The sequence below is a fragment of the Xyrauchen texanus genome, chromosome 46 (assembly GCF_025860055.1).
Source record: "Xyrauchen texanus isolate HMW12.3.18 chromosome 46, RBS_HiC_50CHRs, whole genome shotgun sequence".
Taxonomy (NCBI): Eukaryota; Metazoa; Chordata; class Actinopteri; order Cypriniformes; family Catostomidae; genus Xyrauchen; species Xyrauchen texanus.
In genome coordinates, this window is record NC_068321.1 from 14,763,973 (window position 1) to 14,785,215 (window position 21,243).

The following is a 21,243-nucleotide window of genomic DNA, read 5'->3' on the forward strand; positions in this document are numbered from 1 at the left end:
CGCAATCATGGGTAAGACTGCCGACCTGACTGCTGTCCAGAAGGCCATCATTGACACCCTCAAGCAAGAGGGTAAGACACAGAAAGACATTTCTGAACAAATAGGCTGTTCCCAGAGTGCTGTATCAAGGCACCTCAGTGGGAAGTCTGTGGGAAGGAAAAAGTGTGGCAAAAACGCTGCACAACGAGAAGAGGTGACCGGACCCTGAGGAAGATTGTGGAGAAGGACCGATTCCAGACCTTGGGGACCTGCGGAAGCAGTGGACTGAGTCTGGAGTAGAAACATCCCCGCATTCCCCAGGTCAAGCCACTTTTGAACCAGAAAAAGCGGCAGAAGCGCCTGACCTGGGCTACAGAGAAGCAGCACTGGACTGTTGCTCAGTGGTCCAAAGTACTTTTTTCGGATGAAAGCAAATTTTGCATGTCATTCGAAATCAAGGTGCCAGAGTCTGGAGGAAGACTGGGGAGAAGGAAATGCCAAAATGCCTGAAGTCCAGTGTCAAGTACCCACAGTCAGTGATGGTCTGGGGTGCCATGTCAGCTGCTGGTGTTGGTCCACTGTGTTTTATCAAGGGCAGGGTCAATGCAGCTAGCTATCAGGAGATTTTGGAGCACTTCATGCTTCCATCTGCTGAAAAGCTTTATGGAGATGAAGATTTCATTTTTCAGCACGACCTGGCACCTGCTCACAGTGCCAAAACCACTGGTAAATGGTTTACTGACCATGGTATTACTGTGCTCAATTGGCCTGCCAACTCTCCTGACCTGAACCCCATAGAGAATCTGTGGGATATTGTGAAGAGAAAGTTGAGAGACGCAAGACCCAACACTCTGGATGAGCTTAAGGCTGCTATCGAAACATCCTGGTCCTCCATAACACCTCAGCAGTGCCACAGGCTGATTGCCTCCATGCCACGCAGCATTGAAGCAGTCATTTCTGCAAAAGGATTCCCGACCAAGTATTGAGTGCATAACTAGACATAATTATTTGAAGGTTGACTTTTTTTTTTGGTATTAAAAACACTTCTTTTATTGGTCGGATGAAATATGCTAATTTTTTGAGATAGGAATTTTGGGTTTTCATGAGCTGTATGCCAAAATCATCAGTATTAAAACAATAAAAGACCTGAAATATTTCAGTTGGTGTGCAATGAATCTAAAATATATGAAAGTTTAATTTTTATCATTACATTATGGAAAATAATGACCTTTATCACAATATGCTAATTTTTTGAGAAGGACCTGTATAGGTGATGGGTGATTATAGCTTCTGATGATAGGTAAAATGCTGCTAAGAGATTTTTTAAATTATCAGTCTCTAAAACATTATGAGCACATTTACATCTAAAATGATGACATTATGACATGACATAAAAAGACCATGATCAATACCTAATTGCAAAATGTATGGTCAAGAAACGTTTTTGTTTGGTAGACAAACCAAACGAAGGAACAGCTGCTACTGAGGCTCAGCAGATTCACACTGTGATACTTAGTGCTGAGGGGCTGCTGACTTCGACACCTTAAGCTACTGCAGATCAAAGCTTCTTCTATAGAAAGTGGATATGGCTGCAAGGCATTGCGCCAGTTCTTGGGGTTTGATGGTTACCAAATTTAGCAGGGTGTCAGTTGATTTTGATGACCATGTTTATGCTGATAGCTGACCAAGGCATGAAGCAAGGGGGTGAAACCTGAGCTTGGAGATCTTGTCAATTTGTAGGTATCTTCTACATGCTCTGTTCCTCTCCTGACTTTTTCTGGATTATGATTGCACTTAATTAAACCTTGCCCTATTGAGTTGGTGACACCGTCTGCCACCCTGAACTGAAGCTGGAACCTCTGGAAGAAAGCCTTGCTGAATGTCCTGTTCAACATGGACGCATAGGCTATGAATGTCAGAAAACATTAAAGGCATCTTCTCTGATATAATTTCAAGTGGTTGTTAGAGCTTCACATTCTTCAAAATTCTGAACCAAGCACTAGTCTGTAGGGAATGCAGAGTGACCGTTCACACATTCTAATTTACATTGTGATGTAAATAGTTGCTATTAAAGTGAGGTTTTGAAATTAAATTTAGTACTAAATAAGTTACTTCTGTCTTTATGGCAACATGGTCATGTTGGTTTGGATAGCTGTTTGAGCACTTGTCAGTTGCATACCAGCTGAACCAACAAAGACCAGAACACCATCTTAAGTTGGTGAAGTATCTTCTTATGGCACTTTTCCACTGCACGTTACGGTTCGACTCACCTCAACTCTACTCACTTTACTTTTCTGAGCTTGCATTTCCACTGCAGTTTAGTGCCTCCTCAGGGTGGGTGGGATAAATATTCCGATTGGTATATTAATTTGGTCTTGCTTATGTGTATATGTGACCTACATGTGACATATTTTATGCTCAGTTTATCTTTGTAAATCCAATAAAAAGATGATGCTGGAGAATTTCTTTATAAACAACTGCCAGAAATTATGCAATCTCTCTATAGTAAAACTGACACTGTAGCTGGTATTTCGACATATGCAATACAGATGAACTATATGTTCACCAGAACAGGATTGGGAAACACAGTTGCTTCACATTCAGATGCAGTTAAAACTGTATCCAGCCCCTCTGGTCTGTTGGGAACCACGTCCAGTATTAATGGCACTCCAGTACTTTCTGAAGAACTGTATGGGAAATGTAATGTGCGTCGTTACTTACAATTTGTCCACAGTCTTTCCATTGATTTAATCATCTGTAAGTTTTAACGAAGATTTATTGAAGAAGAAAAAAATCCACGTCAAATATTAATTATATACGTTATTGAGGTGATTCTTTTCTAAAACTTACAACACATATAATGCCAAACAGCTTCTGCAATATTTATATAAGGTGACCAGATTTCTGAAATGAAAAACGGGGACATTTCTAGTTCAGTGGCATATGGCATTGAAATCTCATGTTACTTATCTATTAATTAAAAAAGGTGGACAATTCGGATGTTATGTATTTTGACCATAGTGAATGTAGTAATGTGATGAACTATGGTATATCATACACCACTGAATATGTCTCAGTGAAATTCTGATACGGAGGTAAAGTTGATCGTTTTTATTTGTTTTCTGTTACATAGGCTAACAGTTAATTATTTTCTACACTATATACAGTAGATGACACTGTGGCATAAAAGTAAACAAAACAAACTTTTATAAACAATGATTGAATATAGGAACTATTGCAGCTGACTCCACAGCATTAATTATGATTAACTCATTATGATGCTTCTTTTCAGTCACTTGTTTCCCAGTAAAGTGCAATGTAATCTATGATGTAATGTGATGACTTACATATATTGTTGTTCTTTGCAAATACCTTAAACATTTCATTAATTTTTCTAAGTTATTAATGTCGTATTATTGTTTTAAACGCATACATTTGAAATAATACATAACAATATAACTTCTTTATAAAATAAGTATGTGTGTCTAGAAGCTGATATCGATGATGATTCTTTCCCCACAGACTGTGATGACGCATTTCCGCCTTAATCGTCAGCGTAAATCTTGCTATTTTTTTTATAATACATTTTTTAAATATTGAGTGCAAATTTATACAATTATGCTTTGTGTTATATTACCCTGGAATTAGTTTTAAAAAATGAATTACTACAGCTGTGAGGGGGTTTATATGAGATTGACAGTAAATGTGGCATCTTCTCCCATCTGACTGTCTTAAACCACCGCTCTCTATTTTATTTTTTATTCTGGAAAGTCACTCAAGTGTAATAGTGGATTTTTTTCTTTTGGCCTTGGAGAAATAGGTAAGAGTAAATAATATTTGCTGTGATCTCCCATTCACCGCTGTCGAGGTTTACCAGCAAACGTTTACTTCCGCGTTCCAAAACCCGGAGTTTGTAAATGGTCTACTTCTTCCCGTTTCAGTTTTTAATGGCAAAACTGGCGCGAACAAGTAATCAGTAAAGACGAATGACTTAAAATTGCTGTAGCAAGCAGTCCCCTCCGTTAGTCAAAATAAACATCACACGATTAGCCCTGTTGTCGGTGGGCTTCAATATGGGCTTTCTTGCCGTGTATTTTAGCTTTGCAGACTGTTTTGAATGCGCAGTAACAACGGGGACAGCTCCAGTCGGGGATAGACCGGGGAAACCGGGACTGTCCCCGGAAAACGTGGACGACTGGTCACCCTACTGCAATAGGCTAAAACATTGTTTGTTTTGTCGGTTTACGTGTGTGACGTGCCACCAGCTCCGATAAATTACACAAGGTCGAGCTGACAGCGTGAAAAGTGGGATTTTACATTTCATAGAAAGGTTTTTGCTTTCCGGCTCAGATTCAAAACCATACTGAATTCTGTAAGGTTATTTCCTCATTCATGGCTCGCCGTTCACTGTTACACAAATAAAAACAAACGTAGGTGTGAACGTAATTCAATTTGTTAACATTCCACACAAATTATATTAATATTGATAAGAAATAGGTGTAAAGCAAGTATTGTATTGTAATTGTCAGTAACTGTAGTCCTAATCTGATTTACAAGAATGTAAAATGTAATGGGGGTGATACTACAAATGTAACCTATTTACTAGTGTAGCCTACTCGTGTACTGTTTTTTATTATTATTATTTTTTTTAATCAGATTTAAGTAATTATTTTGTAACTTTTTACACCCAAAACAGGCAATACCAAATTAATGCTTCCACATGTTTTTGTATAGGCTACTATACCCCTACCCAAATCAAATGTAGCCTATAGGCATTTGATGCACTGACAATAGTTGATCCAATTTTCCCACATTAGGGAACATAATTGCACAATTTAGGGGAGTAAAATGAGAACGTTTCTGTAATGAAATTCCTATCAAATATGCTCATCTATAACTCATTGCCATTAGGTGTACAATGTGATTTCTCACACCACACATAAGCTCCAAAAGTTATTTCAATAAGTTGAAGGTCAAGCCATCATATTGATTTGGAGCATGTATACGCTGTACACTTTGAACAGCAACACTGTGGTGCCCTCTAGTGAAACATCAAACTTTGGGAACTGTTTCAAATAGTGGTTCTCTCACCTCTCATTCTGAAATACATTATGAGAAAAAATAACTAAATAAAAAAAACTCAAGTTTATTTCTTTTCCAATGATGACTAATTAGAGAAAAGAAGAAAAGATTAACCAGACATGTACACCCAGTGTAAATACAAAAGTTTGATGAACACAAATATCCAGTCACATTCAGCACATCAGATTTATTCATTATTATTAATTTCTGAGTAGTTTCAGGCATGAAGACGCAAATTTATGGTGGTTGTTCCTCTGCAAAATCTATGGAATCCCAGTCACTGGGCAGCTGCAGCAATCAACCAAATTCAACAACTTTTTTTGACAACCAAAAACACAGATGCCTGAAATTTAAAACAACAGGAACATGGAAAGATAATCAAAGAAATAATACAACAGCACACCTTAATTCTATAGATAAGGATTTTCTGGAAACAATAATCACATTTGTAAAAATATATGAAAAACAAAAATGAATGCCATATAAACTCAAAATCATGTAAAAGCATGTTTTCAAAAGGCATTTCAATTGTTAAAATCCATCCTTTTCCAGCACCTTCAATAATAATTACAGGCAAAAACAAAAGCTAATTTTCATGCCCCCATTGGTCTGGGAATCAAACTAGCTTATGACAGCGGCATCAACACTAATTTCTGTAAACAAAATTTGAGGGCTGTGGCAGGACAGAGCGCAAACAATACACATATTTATTTGGCAAATGACAATCATTCTTGGTAATTTTTCAACTGGATGAGTCAACAGAATTAATAGGTGCTACATAGTAAACTTGGTAAAAAGCATCCAAGGAGTCCAGCATATCCTCCAATAGACATATACTGACACAAAATCCATTTGTAAAAAAGGAAAATTAAAGTGGCAAATGGTTCTAAAGAAAAAAGAAAAGAAAAAAGGCTGCATAAGGCAGGAAAGTAATAAGGCTTTTAAACAAATTAAAAACCAAGCCTACTGTCTAAAGTGCAATTCAGCACAGCACAATTTGAACATTAGAGCAATTAATTTAGCAGAAAAGTGAGAAAACAAACAAACAAAAAAAAAAAAAGCAAGAAAACCATGACATACCAAACACTTGGTATGACCCCCGTAAGCAGTAGCTCTGCTTTTTTTAAAAAAAGTCTGCATAGCAAAAATTTAAATTAAAAATGTTATCCATGGAGGAGTAAAGAAAGTACTGCAATGTATTTAAAAGTGTAGCATGCCAAAGAAAACAAACTATATTTTTGAGTTCCCTACAAAATGCACATTGTGAAAAATTCTTATAATTATAATATATTACATCCACACAGAAATAAGTTGAGGATATAAGACTAAAAATATATTATAGGGTTGAGAATTTGCTAAATTAAAACATTTAATTTATGTAAACCTAATACCTCTATAATCCCGGGATCTGCAAATGACCAAAAATACGATTTTATATAACTATATCTTATTCCTGCTCAGCTTGAACATTCTTCTGCACTTATTTGTCTGTGCACATTCATTTTATGGGTAAGGTGTGCTATTTTTGTGCTTTTAAAGGGATAGTTCACCAAAAAATAAAAATTCTGTCATACTTTGCTCACCCTCATGTTGCTCCAAATGTCTAGGACAGTAAGTCTATCTTCATTGGAGCATCAAAGGATATATATATAGCAGAATGACCAAGTAGCCTAGACATTATACCAGTCATACACTTTTGATGACATTAGGGTTAGTAAATGATTACAGAATTTTCATTTTTGGGTGAGCTAGCCCTTAAAATGTAATACAATTTAAAAAGTTAAAATGTATGGAGGTGTCTTTAATGTCTTAACACAAGTACACTAAAAATACTGAAGATAGAATAACAATAACACCAAGGAATTGTATGTATGGCAGTTGTCAGCTGCTTTGCCCATTCAGATTTGCGTTTTTGCCTTAAAATATGTACTAAGTATTATGGAGCTAGCCTACCAAGCTATGTGGTATGAATAATGAGAAATAGAGGTCAAGTTTGTTTCTTTGTCCCCCAAATCATCCTGTATCACATCTAAAAGCTCTCAACACCACTAAGTGCAATGTGTTTCTTTGTGCAAGGCCAGCGGTGATGCAATTAAATGGAAGAAAATGTGGCTAAGCACAGAGATGATGGGTTATATAGTCTGATTACACACAAAGCCCTCTATCAGAGTCTTTTCAATGAAGGAGATCCAGCTCCTGTTCCAAAGTGGCATTTTGCTGTTATAGAACACAAGACACATAAGAGGTACAACTACACTCCTATCTTATAAAATAAGACACATCCTGACAAACACTTGTGTACGATTATAGAATGTTTTGAGAGAACACTATATAAAACACCCCTCCTAATACTCATTTATAATCTAAAAAGAGTATATGAAAAACAGTTTCTTGGTAGTCCAGCTTTCGGTTTGAGCCCTGGATATGGCTGGAATCCATAGGGGTTAAGACTAATGTGCTACATTAAGGTTCGAACTGACTTATGGACTCATTTGTTTTGTGTGACTAAGGGTTCATACGATTGAGGCTTAAAGCCTGCTTGTGTCCTATGTCTCTGGGTTTGTGACTGTAGTTGCTATTGTAGAATTCTTCATCTTCGTGTACTGAGTGTAGATGGCATCGAAGGCCTCATCTCGATGAATCATGGCACCAAACACTAGAGGCTGCGGAAGAGACAAAATAGAGCAAATGATTATGGGGTGTTGTGTAATTTCACACTGGTGCTTTTGGAGAGGACCTAAGCTCATTTGACTTCAGAATTTGATTTGTCCAGTTGGTGTAAAGTGGTTTATTGAACTTAAATGCACATCGAGAACCACATTAAGGGGTTTGTTGAAAACAAAGGTCTGTGGTACAGATCTTGTTGACCTTCAGTATGATTCACAATTGGTATAAAATAGCGCTTGACCAATATATCGGCAAGGCAAATTGAGTATATATTGTAAGATATGTATAACACAAGTGTTCATTTAAAGTCTATAATTTTGTGTACATTATTCAAGCTGTAGTTAAATTGTATTTTATACATCAACCATCAGTCACCCTATTCTCCAGATATTGGTATCGTATCAGTTGACCACTAGTACGATAGCAATCCAGACAATTTGTGGAAGAGAACCGCTACTGATGGCACATCACTAAAACTTTAAAATGTCATGTAGATGCCTTTGCCATTTTTACTTTTGCGATGTCTGACTAAAAGACCTAAATAATGCGATTGTAGCCTGATATAGACAAGCATCATGTATACTGTGTACATGTTGGACAGACAGACGAGGACTCTAACTATGCAACAACTCACTGTAGCTTGATTATATCTGAACATGAAAATGTGCTGAATGCAAACAATAAGGACTGATGCCCTACATCACTTCTTGTTTCCTTCAGAATCTGTCTAGCTGCTATATACAGCTTACATTCTTAACTTCTTGCAGTGTATCCACAACAGATCGATGCAAAATCCATTCTGTGAACTTTAGTTTAACCCTTTTCAACTTGGGGGCATTTTTAGGCAGCTGCCTGCAATTTTTCACACTAAAAGCTAACCATTTACACATACTGTGGATGATTGGTCTCATTTTTGTTGTCCTAAATTTGTAAGCATGTAATTCTTCATACCATTTCCCTCCAAAAAGTCTTATTTAATTCCACTAGATGGCAGCAAGTATTAAAAAAATGATATAAATCAAATGATCACACTTTATATTTGGTGGCCTTAAATGCTATGTACTAACATTAAATACATACAAGACTATGTATTTACTGTGTAAATACACGTTGTTCTGCAAAATGTCCACATTTGCTGCAACAGCGGTTACAGGTAGGTTTAGGAGTAAGAGTAGGGTTAGGGGTTAGAGTTTGGTTTTGGGGTAAGGGTTGGGTGAGGTTTTAGCCCTCATATTTGAGCTTGTCCATAGACATTCAGTCTAATTTTTAGTTCATGCACCAGCCCCATTATCTCATTAAATATCTGGGCCTCTGAGTGGACTAGAAGCTCAAGGTGTTGTAATGAAGTGTCAACGGAGTAGAGATCCATGTGCAGCTTTTAATAACAATAAACATAGTAATACAGAAAGGCAGGGGGTAAATCACCAGCAACCGTAATGTCAAAGGGAGTCCAGAGGGGTCTTCAATAAACAGGCAAGAGTTCAGGGCAGGCAGCAGACAATCACAGGTTATATATCCTGGTAAACAAGGCAGTAACAGTAGGCAGGCAGCAATGGATCAAAAACAGGGTAAACAGTCCAGGATAATACAACAAACTCAGAAAATGCTCGGAAATGTCAGCCTGGACAAAATAAGACTTTGCAATGAGAGAGAGTGAGTGCGAGTCTTAAATAGCTAAGTGGATTAGAAACAGATGAACAGGTAATCATTGACAGGTACAGGGATTATGGGAAATGGAGTCCAGAGAGTTAAAGTGAATCCCCAGGTGATAGGGCCCTCTGGTGGTGAGCAGGAGGTACAACAAAGGTGGGATTCATGACAGAGCCCCCCCCCCTGTGAGCGGCTACTGAAGCGAGGAGGCAGGCGACACTGGGGTCCAAAGAAAAAATCAGGTAGACGACCAGGGAACCAAGGAAACCAGAGCAGATCAGGCAGACCGCCAGGAGCCAAAGGGAGCCAGAGCAGACCAGGCTGATAGCCATGAGACTAGGGATACCAGATCAGGTCAGGTGGAGGGCCAGGAGACCAAGGGATCCAGAACAGGCCAGGAGGACGGCCATGAGACCAGAGCAGTTCAGATGGATGGCCAGGAGTCCCAGGAGACCAGATCAGGTGGACAACCAGAAGACCAGAGCAGATCAGGCGGGCGGCCATGAGACCAAGGGGACCAGAGCAGATCAGGCAGACGGCTAGGAGATCCAGAAGACCAGAGCAGATAATTCAAATGGCTATGAGACCAAGGGGACCAGAGAAGATCACGCAGATGGCCAGGAGACCAAGAAGACCAGAGCAGATCAGGTGGACGACCAGGAGACCAGAGTGGATCAGGCAGTCATCTTAGGGTGGGGACTGGATCAGAAGACCTGGTTGATGACCACAGAGCTGAAACGGGGTCAGGAGGTCTGGGTGGTGACCACAGAATAGAGACTGGAGCCATGGAAGGCGGAGCCATGGGAACGGACTTGGAAACTACCAAGGTTGTGAACACTGGCAGAAACTTGGAAACGACCTCTGTGGTCTTGTACATGGGCAGAGACTCGGAGACAACCTCTGTGGTCGTGAAAATTGGCAGAAAGGCGGAAGTCTTTCCTCTCCTCCTCCTCCGGACGGCGAAGTAGGCAACGTAGGCTCTGGGATGGACGAGGCTGGCAACGCAGGCTCTGGGACGGATAAGGCTTCCAGCTCGTTGATCGTGGCAGGTGTGGCCGTTGGCTCCTTGACCGTGGGCATCGGTTTGTTGGTCGTGGCAGGCAAGGGCACTGACAATTTGTGGAAAAGAGTCTTCGTGGCCCTACACGCCGATATCAGTGGCGGATAATTCAACTTGGAGACAAGGGCAGAGAAGGCCTTCGAGCAATGAGTCACGGAAGGCTGGACTGTGGCACGGTGTGGAGCAGGCGGAGGTTTGGCTGTGACACGGTATTTAACAGGCTGAGGCGTGTCTGTGACACGGCATAGAGCAGGCTGAGGCGGGTCTGTGACGTGGCATGGATCAGGCTGAGGCGCGGCTGTTGACGTGGCATGGATCAGGCTGAGGCGCGGCTGTGACGTGGCATGGATCAGGCTGAGGCGCGGCTGTGACTTGGCATATAGCAGGCTGAGGCGCGGCTGTGACGTGGCATGGAGCAGGCTGAGGGTAAATCACCAGCAGCAGTAATGTCAAAGGCAGTCCAGAGGGGTATTCAATAAACAGGCAAGAGGTCGGGGCAGGTGGCAGACAATCACAGGTTATATCCAGATAAACAAGGCAGTAATAGTAGGCAGGCAGCAATGGATCAAAAACAGGGTTAACAGTCCTGGATAATACACAGATAATTCAACAAACTCGGAAACGCTCAGAAATTTCAGCCTGGGCAAAACAAGACTTCGCAATGAGAGAGAGTGAGTCTTAAATAGCTGAGTGGATTGGAAACAGGTGAACAGGTAATCATTGACAGGTATGGGATTATGGGAAATGGAGTACAGAGAGTTAAAGTTAATCCCTAGGTGATGGAGCCCTCTGGTGATGAGTGGGAGGAACAACAAAGCGGGATTCATGACAGGTGTCATGAGATCCTTCCCATTGTGATGATTCAAAATATTTTATCATCAATATATCTGATGATTTATTTAGCATGCTTTTACTGCTGGACCGCATATTTTGTTCTGGACATCTAAGATATAACATTGGATTATTCACCCAAGCAAGCTCTCAAAGTGAAAAATGGCTATTTGTGATTCTTTTGAAAAATCGCATTCCTGAGAATGAGCTTTCATTTGATATATTGTTTTATTCTATTTAAGTGCTATTTGAAAGTCTTTTATATTCATATTATTATTTTCACAGAGTTGTTAAAAGTGGTTAAGTAGGAAAACAAAAGGGACAAAAACATGATAAAAAAAATTAAAAATCAATAGAACAACGTTCTCCATTTTTTCAATGAGGTACACGCAAAAGTACTGCTGCTCAGAGCCAAATAATACAATCTGTCAAACTTGGGTTAGGACCATATAATCAAAACAATTTTAATAACAGTCTTCGAAAAGAACAATGTTTTAAAACTCTGATATGCATAACATTGATTTTTCTTTATGTATGGTGACTTGCCACTGACCTTTAGAGTGGATGGCATGGTAATTGAGATACCCATCCCAGATCCAGGCAACACTGATAACACCTTATACTGTTAACATGAATAGAGTATCCAGTTAGAAACCAGCCAGTCAATAACTAAGTGGAAATAAAACCAAAACATTTACCTTCTGAATATCAGTGATGTTGAGGAGGTTGATAACTTTGTTCTTCTTAGAGGAAGTAGCCCTGGAGCTGGAGCTCTCAAAACACAGGTAACTAAAACCCACAACATAACTTAATAATGAGGTTAATGATACATTTTAATATGAACAGTTCAAGTACTGAATGCTAATTGCTGAATGCAGCTTTCCAGCTGTGCAAATATTCCTGATCTAGAACAGCTATGATGCGAAACACATGTTCATATAGCTACTATGCGTGTCACTGCATTAAAGTGTTATAAACCTATAAAAGCACTCAAGGCCATGATATATTCAGAATATGGTCACAGATGAAGGGGTTGAAGTTATATTTGTAATACAGCATGCCTCTCCTATCTTCTGCTTAAATATGACACATTTACATCTTTTTTGGATAAATAGAGATTGATAGATAATCAGTTTTACCAATGGTTTTAAAAGATATTTACACTTTTCTGCTAAATTGAATAGATTGATCTTTTTTTTTTTTTTTAAATAGAATTTACTAATAAATGGCACCAATGCTGAGCTGAAAACACCAGTGTTCACAGGTATACAAACTTAATGTTACTTAAGGAATATTCCAGGTTCAGTACAAGTTTAGCTCAATCAACAGCATTTGTGGCATAATTTTGATTACCACAAAAATGCATTTTGACATCCCTCCTTTCCTTTAAAAAAAAGAAAAGAAAAAATGACAAGACATAAACAATTTGCATGTTAAAGGTGCTGTAAGCTATTTTTTCATGGAAAGGTATGCAAAAAACGTTCCTACTCCCTGAAAGATATTCATGAAATAAGTGTCCTGTGATATCTTACTGGTCAGTGTGACAGCTGTAGATATTGTAAACAGCAAATAAAAATGTGTCCATTGACAATGACGCTTTTGACCTTTCAATCATTTTGCTCATTCTCATATTATTATTGTTGCAGCGAATTATTGAGGCTTAATGCCATTTTTAAGCCATGTTGTTCATAACAGTTGTCTGTTGGAGCACTATTTTGCTACTGTTGTTTTAAACAACCATTTCTGCTCAGTGTTGTCTATAAAGATCATTTGTTATCTATGGGCTGCAGGGTTTTGAAAAGATGGGGCGTGGCTAATTTGACAGCTCAGTCTTTTGGAATACGATTTTTAACAGAAGAATTAATATGTGCTTCTATAAAATTCTAAGCATCACATTTCGGCCTTTAAACCCCCCAAAAATGGTCCCCATTGACTTCCATTGGAAGAGCATTACTGTAACCTGAATTTTTCCTTTTTTTAAAGAGCCCATATTATGTTCATTTACAGGTTCATAATATTATTTTATACATTTTATACAAATTTATTTATACATAAATTTGTCTGAAATGCTCTGGGTTAGCTCCTGTCTCTATAAAGCCCCCCTTTCTGAAAAGACCAGTCTGCTCTGATTGGTGAGCTGGCCCAGTCTGTTGTGATTGATCAACCGCTTGGAGCGTGTGTCGGAAATGTAACACCCTTACCATAAACGAGTTTCAGCTCCCGAGGCTTCCTGAACAGATGTAAACACCATTGTAACTACAGTAACAATGCCATTGGTTTTGCCATATCAAGCCAGAGTCCGATAATTACATTTTGGAAAAACTTTTCTAAGTACACTGTTGATTATTGTGAACCTAACAAAGCTTCAAGACACATAGTGCATCTAAGTTAGTCATCTTTTGCTGGAATGGGTGTAGCTGCATAGTGCATCTAAGTTAGTCATCTTTTTCTGGAATGGGTGTAGCCGAAGTTGTCACCAGATCTATGAATGGAGAACAGAGGCTTACTACCTGTTAGACATTACCGGGGGTATTAGAGAGTTATTGAGCAAGTTAGCCATGGACTAAAATGGATAGCAGGCATAATACTACAGCTTGTAATTATAAGTAAACCTCCTCACTTTACCACTGATAAAGACTCTTGAGATCGACAATTTTGTTATTGTTGTGGTTGTAATACTGAGGAATAGTGGTTAAAATTAATTTTAACCACTGATTCTTCAATTCTTCTGCCTTTGGAAGTCCATACAAAGGGGTTTTGCTTTCACAAAACATGTTACATAGTGACGTAGCTTTGTCATAGAAGTAATGGCTGGGCTGAAAAACCAGGCAGTTCAGGAGCAGTATTTTCTGTGGGAGAGATTAGCTCCCTTTGGCATGGACTTTGTAACTTTGGAGAAATGTACATGCACAAACATCTATATTACACATTTAAAGAAAGGTAAAATCCCAAAAAGCATAATTGGGCCTTTTTAAAGAAAAAAAAGAAAATCTAAAAAGTTTGTGGTAAACGTTATGCCACTAATGCTGTTGATTGAGCAAAACTTGTATTGAACCAGGAATATTCCTTTAAAGTTAATTTGGTCACTGTATGCAGCCATAGTTTTTAATGAAATCCACTCATGCAAAACTCCAAACATTATACAATACACAAGCATGTCTGATGCAGGTGTACATTGACGGGTCCTTAAACAAGACCTCATAATAAATCTCCAACTGACTGACAAATTCACTTGTGAAATGGATTGCTGTGAACTGTATGCCAATGATTGACTTATGATCAATAATATGGTAGTAAACAATACATTGTATTCTAAAGCTGTTTTTTGTATTGTCTTATCTTTATTTTGTATTAACTCTTCTGCTACAAGAATGTAATGCATTTGAAATATCTGAATATATATATATATTTATATATATATATATATATATATATATACACACACACACACACACACACACACACACACACACACACTTGTGTTTCCATGTTTTATGGGGACTTTCCATAGACATAATGGTTTTTATACTGTACAAACTTTATATTCTATCCCCTAAACCTAACCATCACAGAAAACTTTCTGCATTTTTACATTTTCAAAAAACATAATTTAGTATGATTTATAAGCTGTTTTCCACATGGGGACTGACAAAATGTCCCCACAAGGTCAAACATTTCGGGTTTTACTATCCTTATGGGGACATTTGGTCCCCAAAAAGTGATAAATACACGCTCACACACACACACACACACACACACACACACACACACACACACACACACACACACACACACACACACACACACACACACACACACACAGCCAAAATGGAATAATGTACAGATTTTGCTGTTTCAGAAGTAAATTGGTACTTTAATTCACCAAAGTGGCATTCAACTGATCACAAAATATAGTCAGGACAGTGAAAAAAGTCATTTTTGATCAAATCTAGACAGGCCCCATTTCCAGCAGCCATCACTCAAACACCTTATCCTTGATTAAAGTTTGCTCATTTGGTTCTAGAAAATCACTTGCAATTATATCAAACACAGCTGAAAGATATTTGATTTGTTAAATTAAACTAAACATTGTCCTTGTGTTTGTTTTTGAGTTGCCACAGTATGGAATAGACTGGCATGTCTTAAGGTCAATATTAGGTAAAAAACAGTAAAAAAAGAAACAGCTTTCACTAGAAACTCTTCAGTCAATCATTGTTTTGAGGAATGAATGCTATAAAATGCCTGAAATTGCATACAAAGGTGTACACTACAGTCTTCAAAGACAAAGGACAATTGACTCAAAGGACAGAAAGAGATGTGGAAGGCAAGATGTACAACTAAACAAGAGGATAATTACATCAGAGTCTCCAGTTTGAGAAATAATATATAATTTATGGCAAGTGCTACAGGAAGTGTGGGGTGAAATGTCACCCGTGTATCTGGACAAACTGACAGCTAGAATGCCAAGAATCTGCAAAGCTGTCATTGCTGCACGTGGAGCATTTGTTTATGAGAACTCTTTGAAGTAGTTTAAGAAGTTCTGAATTTTTTTAAACATTTTAATCGTATTTTAGTTATTAATGTCCTGACTACAGTATACATTGTGATCCGTTGAATGCCACTTTGGTGAATAAAAGTACCAATTTCTTTCCATAAGTGCAAAATCTGTACAAAACACACACACACACACACACACTTATTTATATAATTGCTATCATTAAAGTACTTATGAGCTAATGCTATTATGTTTTTATTGTTGTATTCTAATGATTTGTTTGTCGTTACCATTGTGCAAAAAGGAATAAATAAAACAAATACTGGGTCTGCATATCAGTTATCTGACATGTAAGAATAAAAATTATCGGTATTGGTTTAAAAACATATATATCACTCTTTATATTTAAATGGTATAAACACATACTTTTCTGTCACATAGAGGACACCATTGCGGATGTAGTCGGTCGGCATTTTTCTGTCCCTGTTGATCAAGCAACATCGCCATCCGTTCTCGCACACTGTGAGCCAAATCACACAAACATTTACTTTTACTGTCTGTTTACAATTAAATCAGACTGCAAGCATCTTATTTTTTCTTTACAGACTATTAAAGGAATCAATTCTGTCATCATTTTCTCAGCCTCACATTGTGTTCCAAACGTATGACTTTCTTCTTTGGAACACACAAAGAAATTACATTGTGCTCCTAAAAGAAAGAAAGTCATATGGGCTTATAGGGTGAGTGAATGATGACAGAATTGTAATTTGTGGGTGAACTAATCTATTAAACTAGCCATTGCAGTTTCTTTTCCCACCTGGCAGAGGGCGCTCATTCTCAGACAGGTTGAAAACTTCATGAAAGGGGCCTCTTTTGGTGTTGCAGGCCCTTCCACTTTCCTCCTCACGACCAATCCCACATGGAATTCCAGCCGCTTGGCTACCGCGTGCTACCACAGGCTGGATCTGCTGCGAGGAAGTAGTAAACCGATTGGTTTAGGAACATGGCTTAGGGCATTGGGGGGTTAAACTCTGTTTAACCAGATAAAGAACAGAACTGATCCCAGATCAACACCTGAGGGCCCAAACAAAAGCACCAATGTGGAAGCTTGTCAATCATTATTTAACCAGTGAATGCTAGTGTGCCAAGCAGCAGTGGAGAGTTAACCTAGCACGCTGAATAACGGGGTCAGTGGCTCAGCTGCATGTGGATCCTGAGTTCAGCTGGTGCCACATTCAGTTCTTTAGGGTTGATGACAAACAGTAGCAAGGGATGCCTGGAGGTGCTAAGGACTAATGCAAAGCTTAAAGCCAGTGTCAAACAGCCACTTATCATACTTATTATAGTCACCAGCAATGTATTAAAAACGTATCAATCAGATTGTTATGATTCACACGGATGGGAGCATATCTGAACATATCTGGATATGTTGGTTAGCTCTTTGAAATGGCAATTAGCTAAATGTGCATTGCCATTCAAAACATAACAAAGAAATGGAATACTATAGCTACAAAACCCAATAAAGTGCATTTTTCCTCAAATAAAGCAACCACAGGATTCAAATGTATTGGGCAATATGTGTGTTATCAATTCAAGTGATCATCACTCAGTCTTAAAGGGATAGTTAAAATTCTGTCATAATTTACTCACCATTATGTTGTTCCAAATTCTATGACTCTTTATTTCGTGGAACACAAAATCATACAAGTTTGAAACAAAATGAGGGTGAGTAAATAATGACAGATTTCTTTTCTTCGTCTTCTTTTTTTTTTTTTTGGTAAACCATCCATTTAACTCAAAAACTCTATTCACATCAGTTTCCTAAAAAAAATCATAAATTGCAAACTAGTTTTAAAAGTGAAAAACTATAATTTGGCAACACCAGAAAAGCTAAGCTTTCACAATGAGGACCCTAACATAATGTACATTAACCTTTATAAGATGTTTATGTAATCATGGGAAAAATATTAACTTGAGAAATATGTGTATGAATTTAATGAAACTTCTGTTTCCTTTCATTCTCAACAAATGTCACCATGAAGTGTCATCTGTTGCTACATTTTGTAGAAGCTTGGCAGCTCTGATGGGGTTGCCTATTAAACACTGTTGAATAATAATAAAAAAGTACAATACTATACCTATACTGTAACTACAGCAGAAAAATTCTCAGATATAAACCCTGCATTTCACAAACACACACAGGATGTCTAGAGGTACCACAATGTCTGATGACGATGGATCAAAAACAACCTGGTACTTCTGTTTGCATTTATTGAGAGCATTTTGAATTGACTCTGTTTTTGATCCAATTGCCAACAGACATTTTCAGCTGCAGATTCCTGGCAACACACACACACACACACACACACACACACACACACACACACACACACACACACACACACACACACACACACACACACACACACACACACACACACACACACATGTTGGTCTACCTATCATTATGAGGACTTTCCATAGACATAATGACTTTTATACTGTATAAACTATAGATTCTATCCTCTAAACCTAACCCTACCCCTAAACCTAACCCTCACAGAAAACTTTCTGCATTTTTACATTTTCAATAAAACATTGTTTAGTATGATTTTTAAGTGAATTGAATTATGGGGACACTAGAAATGTCCTCATAAATCACATTTATAGCATAATACCCTTGTAATTACCAGTTTGTAACTTACAAAATTGTCCTCGTAAATCACAAAAACGCACACACACACACACACACACACACACACACACACACACACACACACACACACACACACACACACACACACACACACACACACAAATCTACCTGCCTAAGATTGAGTAGGTCCCCCTCGTGCTGCCAAAACAGCGCCAACCTGCATCTTAGAATAGCATTCAGAGATTATATTCTTCTCACCACAATTGAATAGAGCAGTTATCGGAGTTACCAGATGAATTTGTCAGTTCGAACCAGTTTGGTCATTCTCTGGTGACCTCTCTCATCAACAAGGTGATTCCATCCATAGAACTGCTGCTCACTGGATGTTTTTTGTTTTTGGCACTATTCTCAGTAAACACTAGTTTTGTGTGAAAATCCCAGGAGATCAGCAGTTACAGAAATACTCGAACAAGCCCACCTGGCACCAACAATCATCCATGCGATTATCCAATCAGCAAGGTCAACAGAGAATGGCCAGACTGGTTTGAACTGACAAAGTCTTCTGTAACTCGGATAACTGCTCTGTACAATTTTGGTGAGAAGAATATCATCTCCGAATGCTTTTCTGAGATGCAGGTTGGTGCTGTTTTGGCGGCACAAGGGGGACCTACACAATATTAGGCAGGTGGTTTTAATGGTGTGGCTGATCGGTGTATATACACACATATGCAGGACCAGCCATTGCTGGCAAACACAGGCACTATTGTCAAACCAAATGCCACACTAGATTCCCTACCTTTTCAAAGCCAGACAGCTAAGAGGAAAAATAACAGAATAAACATATGACAGACCATCACACAAAACAAAATCTTGACAATTATTATATGAAAAAGAGGAAGCCATCACTCGTTGTATTTTCAGTCATAAATGACATATTCCTCTTTATAAAAAGAAAAAAGGAATTGGGATTAAAAACGGAGTTTATCGAAATTGAAATAATAAGATGACGCACACAAGCACTTTCCTCACTCACCCGTCTGTTAAGTGTGGCGTTGTTGCGCTCTTTCAGTTGCGGGTCAGTGGGTAAATTGGTCCATATAATGTGGGGCGTGTCGTACTTGTCCCTCAGTTTGGGGCAGCTTTTGAAGATGAAGTCGATGATGAAGAATTTAATGCCGGCATAGATACCTTGAAAAGATTGTAAAGCAGAATAGAAGTAAATGAGAGAGAGACAGTTCAAAAGTGCACTCAAATCAGGTTTCCCACACCATTTGACCAATGAATTTCCATGATTTTTCAAATGACTTGATTTAAATGAAATATCATACACTGATCAAAGAAAAATATGCGTTTGGATTTAAATAAGCAGATACTTAAGAGTCTATGAATGGATCATAATTGCAGTGATTAATATGTTTTAGTTGGCAACAATTAATTTTACCCTAACTGATGCAGTGTGTAGCTTCTCATTTCTTAAAGAGCACCTATTATTGTTTTTAAAAGTGCCTCATTTTGTTTTAAAGGTCTATGAGACAATAGATTTACATGCAATGTTGTGATGTTACATAAGGTTGTTGAGACAATGCTATGACAAATACACACCATAATCAAAGTTAAAGAAGGTCCAACGAAATATTAGAGTATGCTACTTTTTTAGGCCAGGCAGTGTAATAGAGATCGCATTCGCAAAGACCAATTTCTAGCCAACAAAAGAATTTTAGCTTATAGTAACTTGAAAAATGTATGTTGACTTCTTGAGATTTAAGTCATTTGCATGCCTGGGAATTGCAATTTTAAAAATACCAGGTTTTCCGTGACTATTGGAACCCTGTCTAATAGATCTTCCAAATGTGCCAAACAGACAGCATATTATACTAAACTGCTTACCAATCATGAAGCCCATTAGTTTGTATGGCAGGAAACAGGAAGTGATGAAGGCTACCCACAAACCAATGTACAATTTCTGTGTGATTTCAGGCTGGACCCACATGAAGAGGCTGCAACATAGACACCATTATACATATATTATACATACTGTTTACTGTATGTAAATATATATTTATATAATAAAATATATTCGCTATAATGGGGTGGGAGGTATGACCAAAATCTTCGGTATTGGTGTAAGTAATTTTATAATACCATAATATATTATTTTTTAAATATTAAATAAACATAAAACAATCACTATTTTGGATAAGTCAGTCCATTCAAAACTTTGACAAATAAATGGTATTTTATCAAATTTTTCTTATTTGGAACTTGAATGCAAACCAAAATATCCAGACAGGAGCAGCATGTTGTAACGTGTAAGGCTAAATCCACACCAATACAATTTCATTTGACAGCGAGAACTGAGCTTTTCGAATAACTCTTATCAAGTGGATAAATTTGAAAACCGTCTTCGCATAGTAGTTTGGACAGATATCTGAAAACAATTACGTATTTGTTTTCATGTGATGCAGTTAAGTGATCCATTCAGCCCAAAACAATCAAGATGGCAGCCCATGTAGTGAGGTGTTTTGCCTGCTATTCACTTTGATAGAGTTTTTTTTTCTCCCCAATTTGGAATGTCCAATTCCCAATGCGCTCCAAGTCCTCGTGGTAGTGTAGCGACTCGCCTCAATCCGGGTGGCAGAGGACGAATCTCAGTTGACTCTGCATTTGAGACCATCAATCCGCGCATCTTATCACGTGGCTAGCTGAGTGTGTTACCGTGGAGGCTTCATGCTACTCTCTGCGACATCCATGCACAACTAACCACATGCCGCACCAAGAGCAAGAACCACATTATAGCGACCATGAGGAGGTTACCCCATGTGA

The 21,243-nt window shown here is 38.2% G+C and overlaps 1 protein-coding gene across 4 annotated transcripts in view; it reads right to left on the minus strand.

Moving 5' to 3' along the window:
* Window positions 1-6,165: 6,165 nt before the first annotated feature.
* The window catches only part of gramd4b (GRAM domain containing 4b), a 58,291-nt gene continuing 43,213 nt past the window's right edge, over window positions 6,166-21,243 (minus strand). For 3 of the 4 annotated variants that reach the window (XM_052119419.1, XM_052119422.1, XM_052119421.1), the window contains exons 13-19: window positions 20,308-20,417; window positions 19,454-19,608; window positions 16,582-16,732; window positions 16,191-16,284; window positions 11,968-12,058; window positions 11,823-11,891; window positions 6,166-7,724 (exon numbers count right to left, since the gene is read on the minus strand). In XM_052119419.1, the coding sequence (XP_051975379.1) occupies window positions 7,608-7,724; window positions 11,823-11,891; window positions 11,968-12,058; window positions 16,191-16,284; window positions 16,582-16,732; window positions 19,454-19,608; window positions 20,308-20,417 (787 nt within the window). In that variant the 3' untranslated portion in view covers window positions 6,166-7,607. The remainder of the gene's footprint in view (window positions 7,725-11,822; window positions 11,892-11,967; window positions 12,059-16,190; window positions 16,285-16,581; window positions 16,733-19,453; window positions 19,609-20,307; window positions 20,418-21,243) is intronic. The other variant, XM_052119420.1, reaches the window with a different exon arrangement.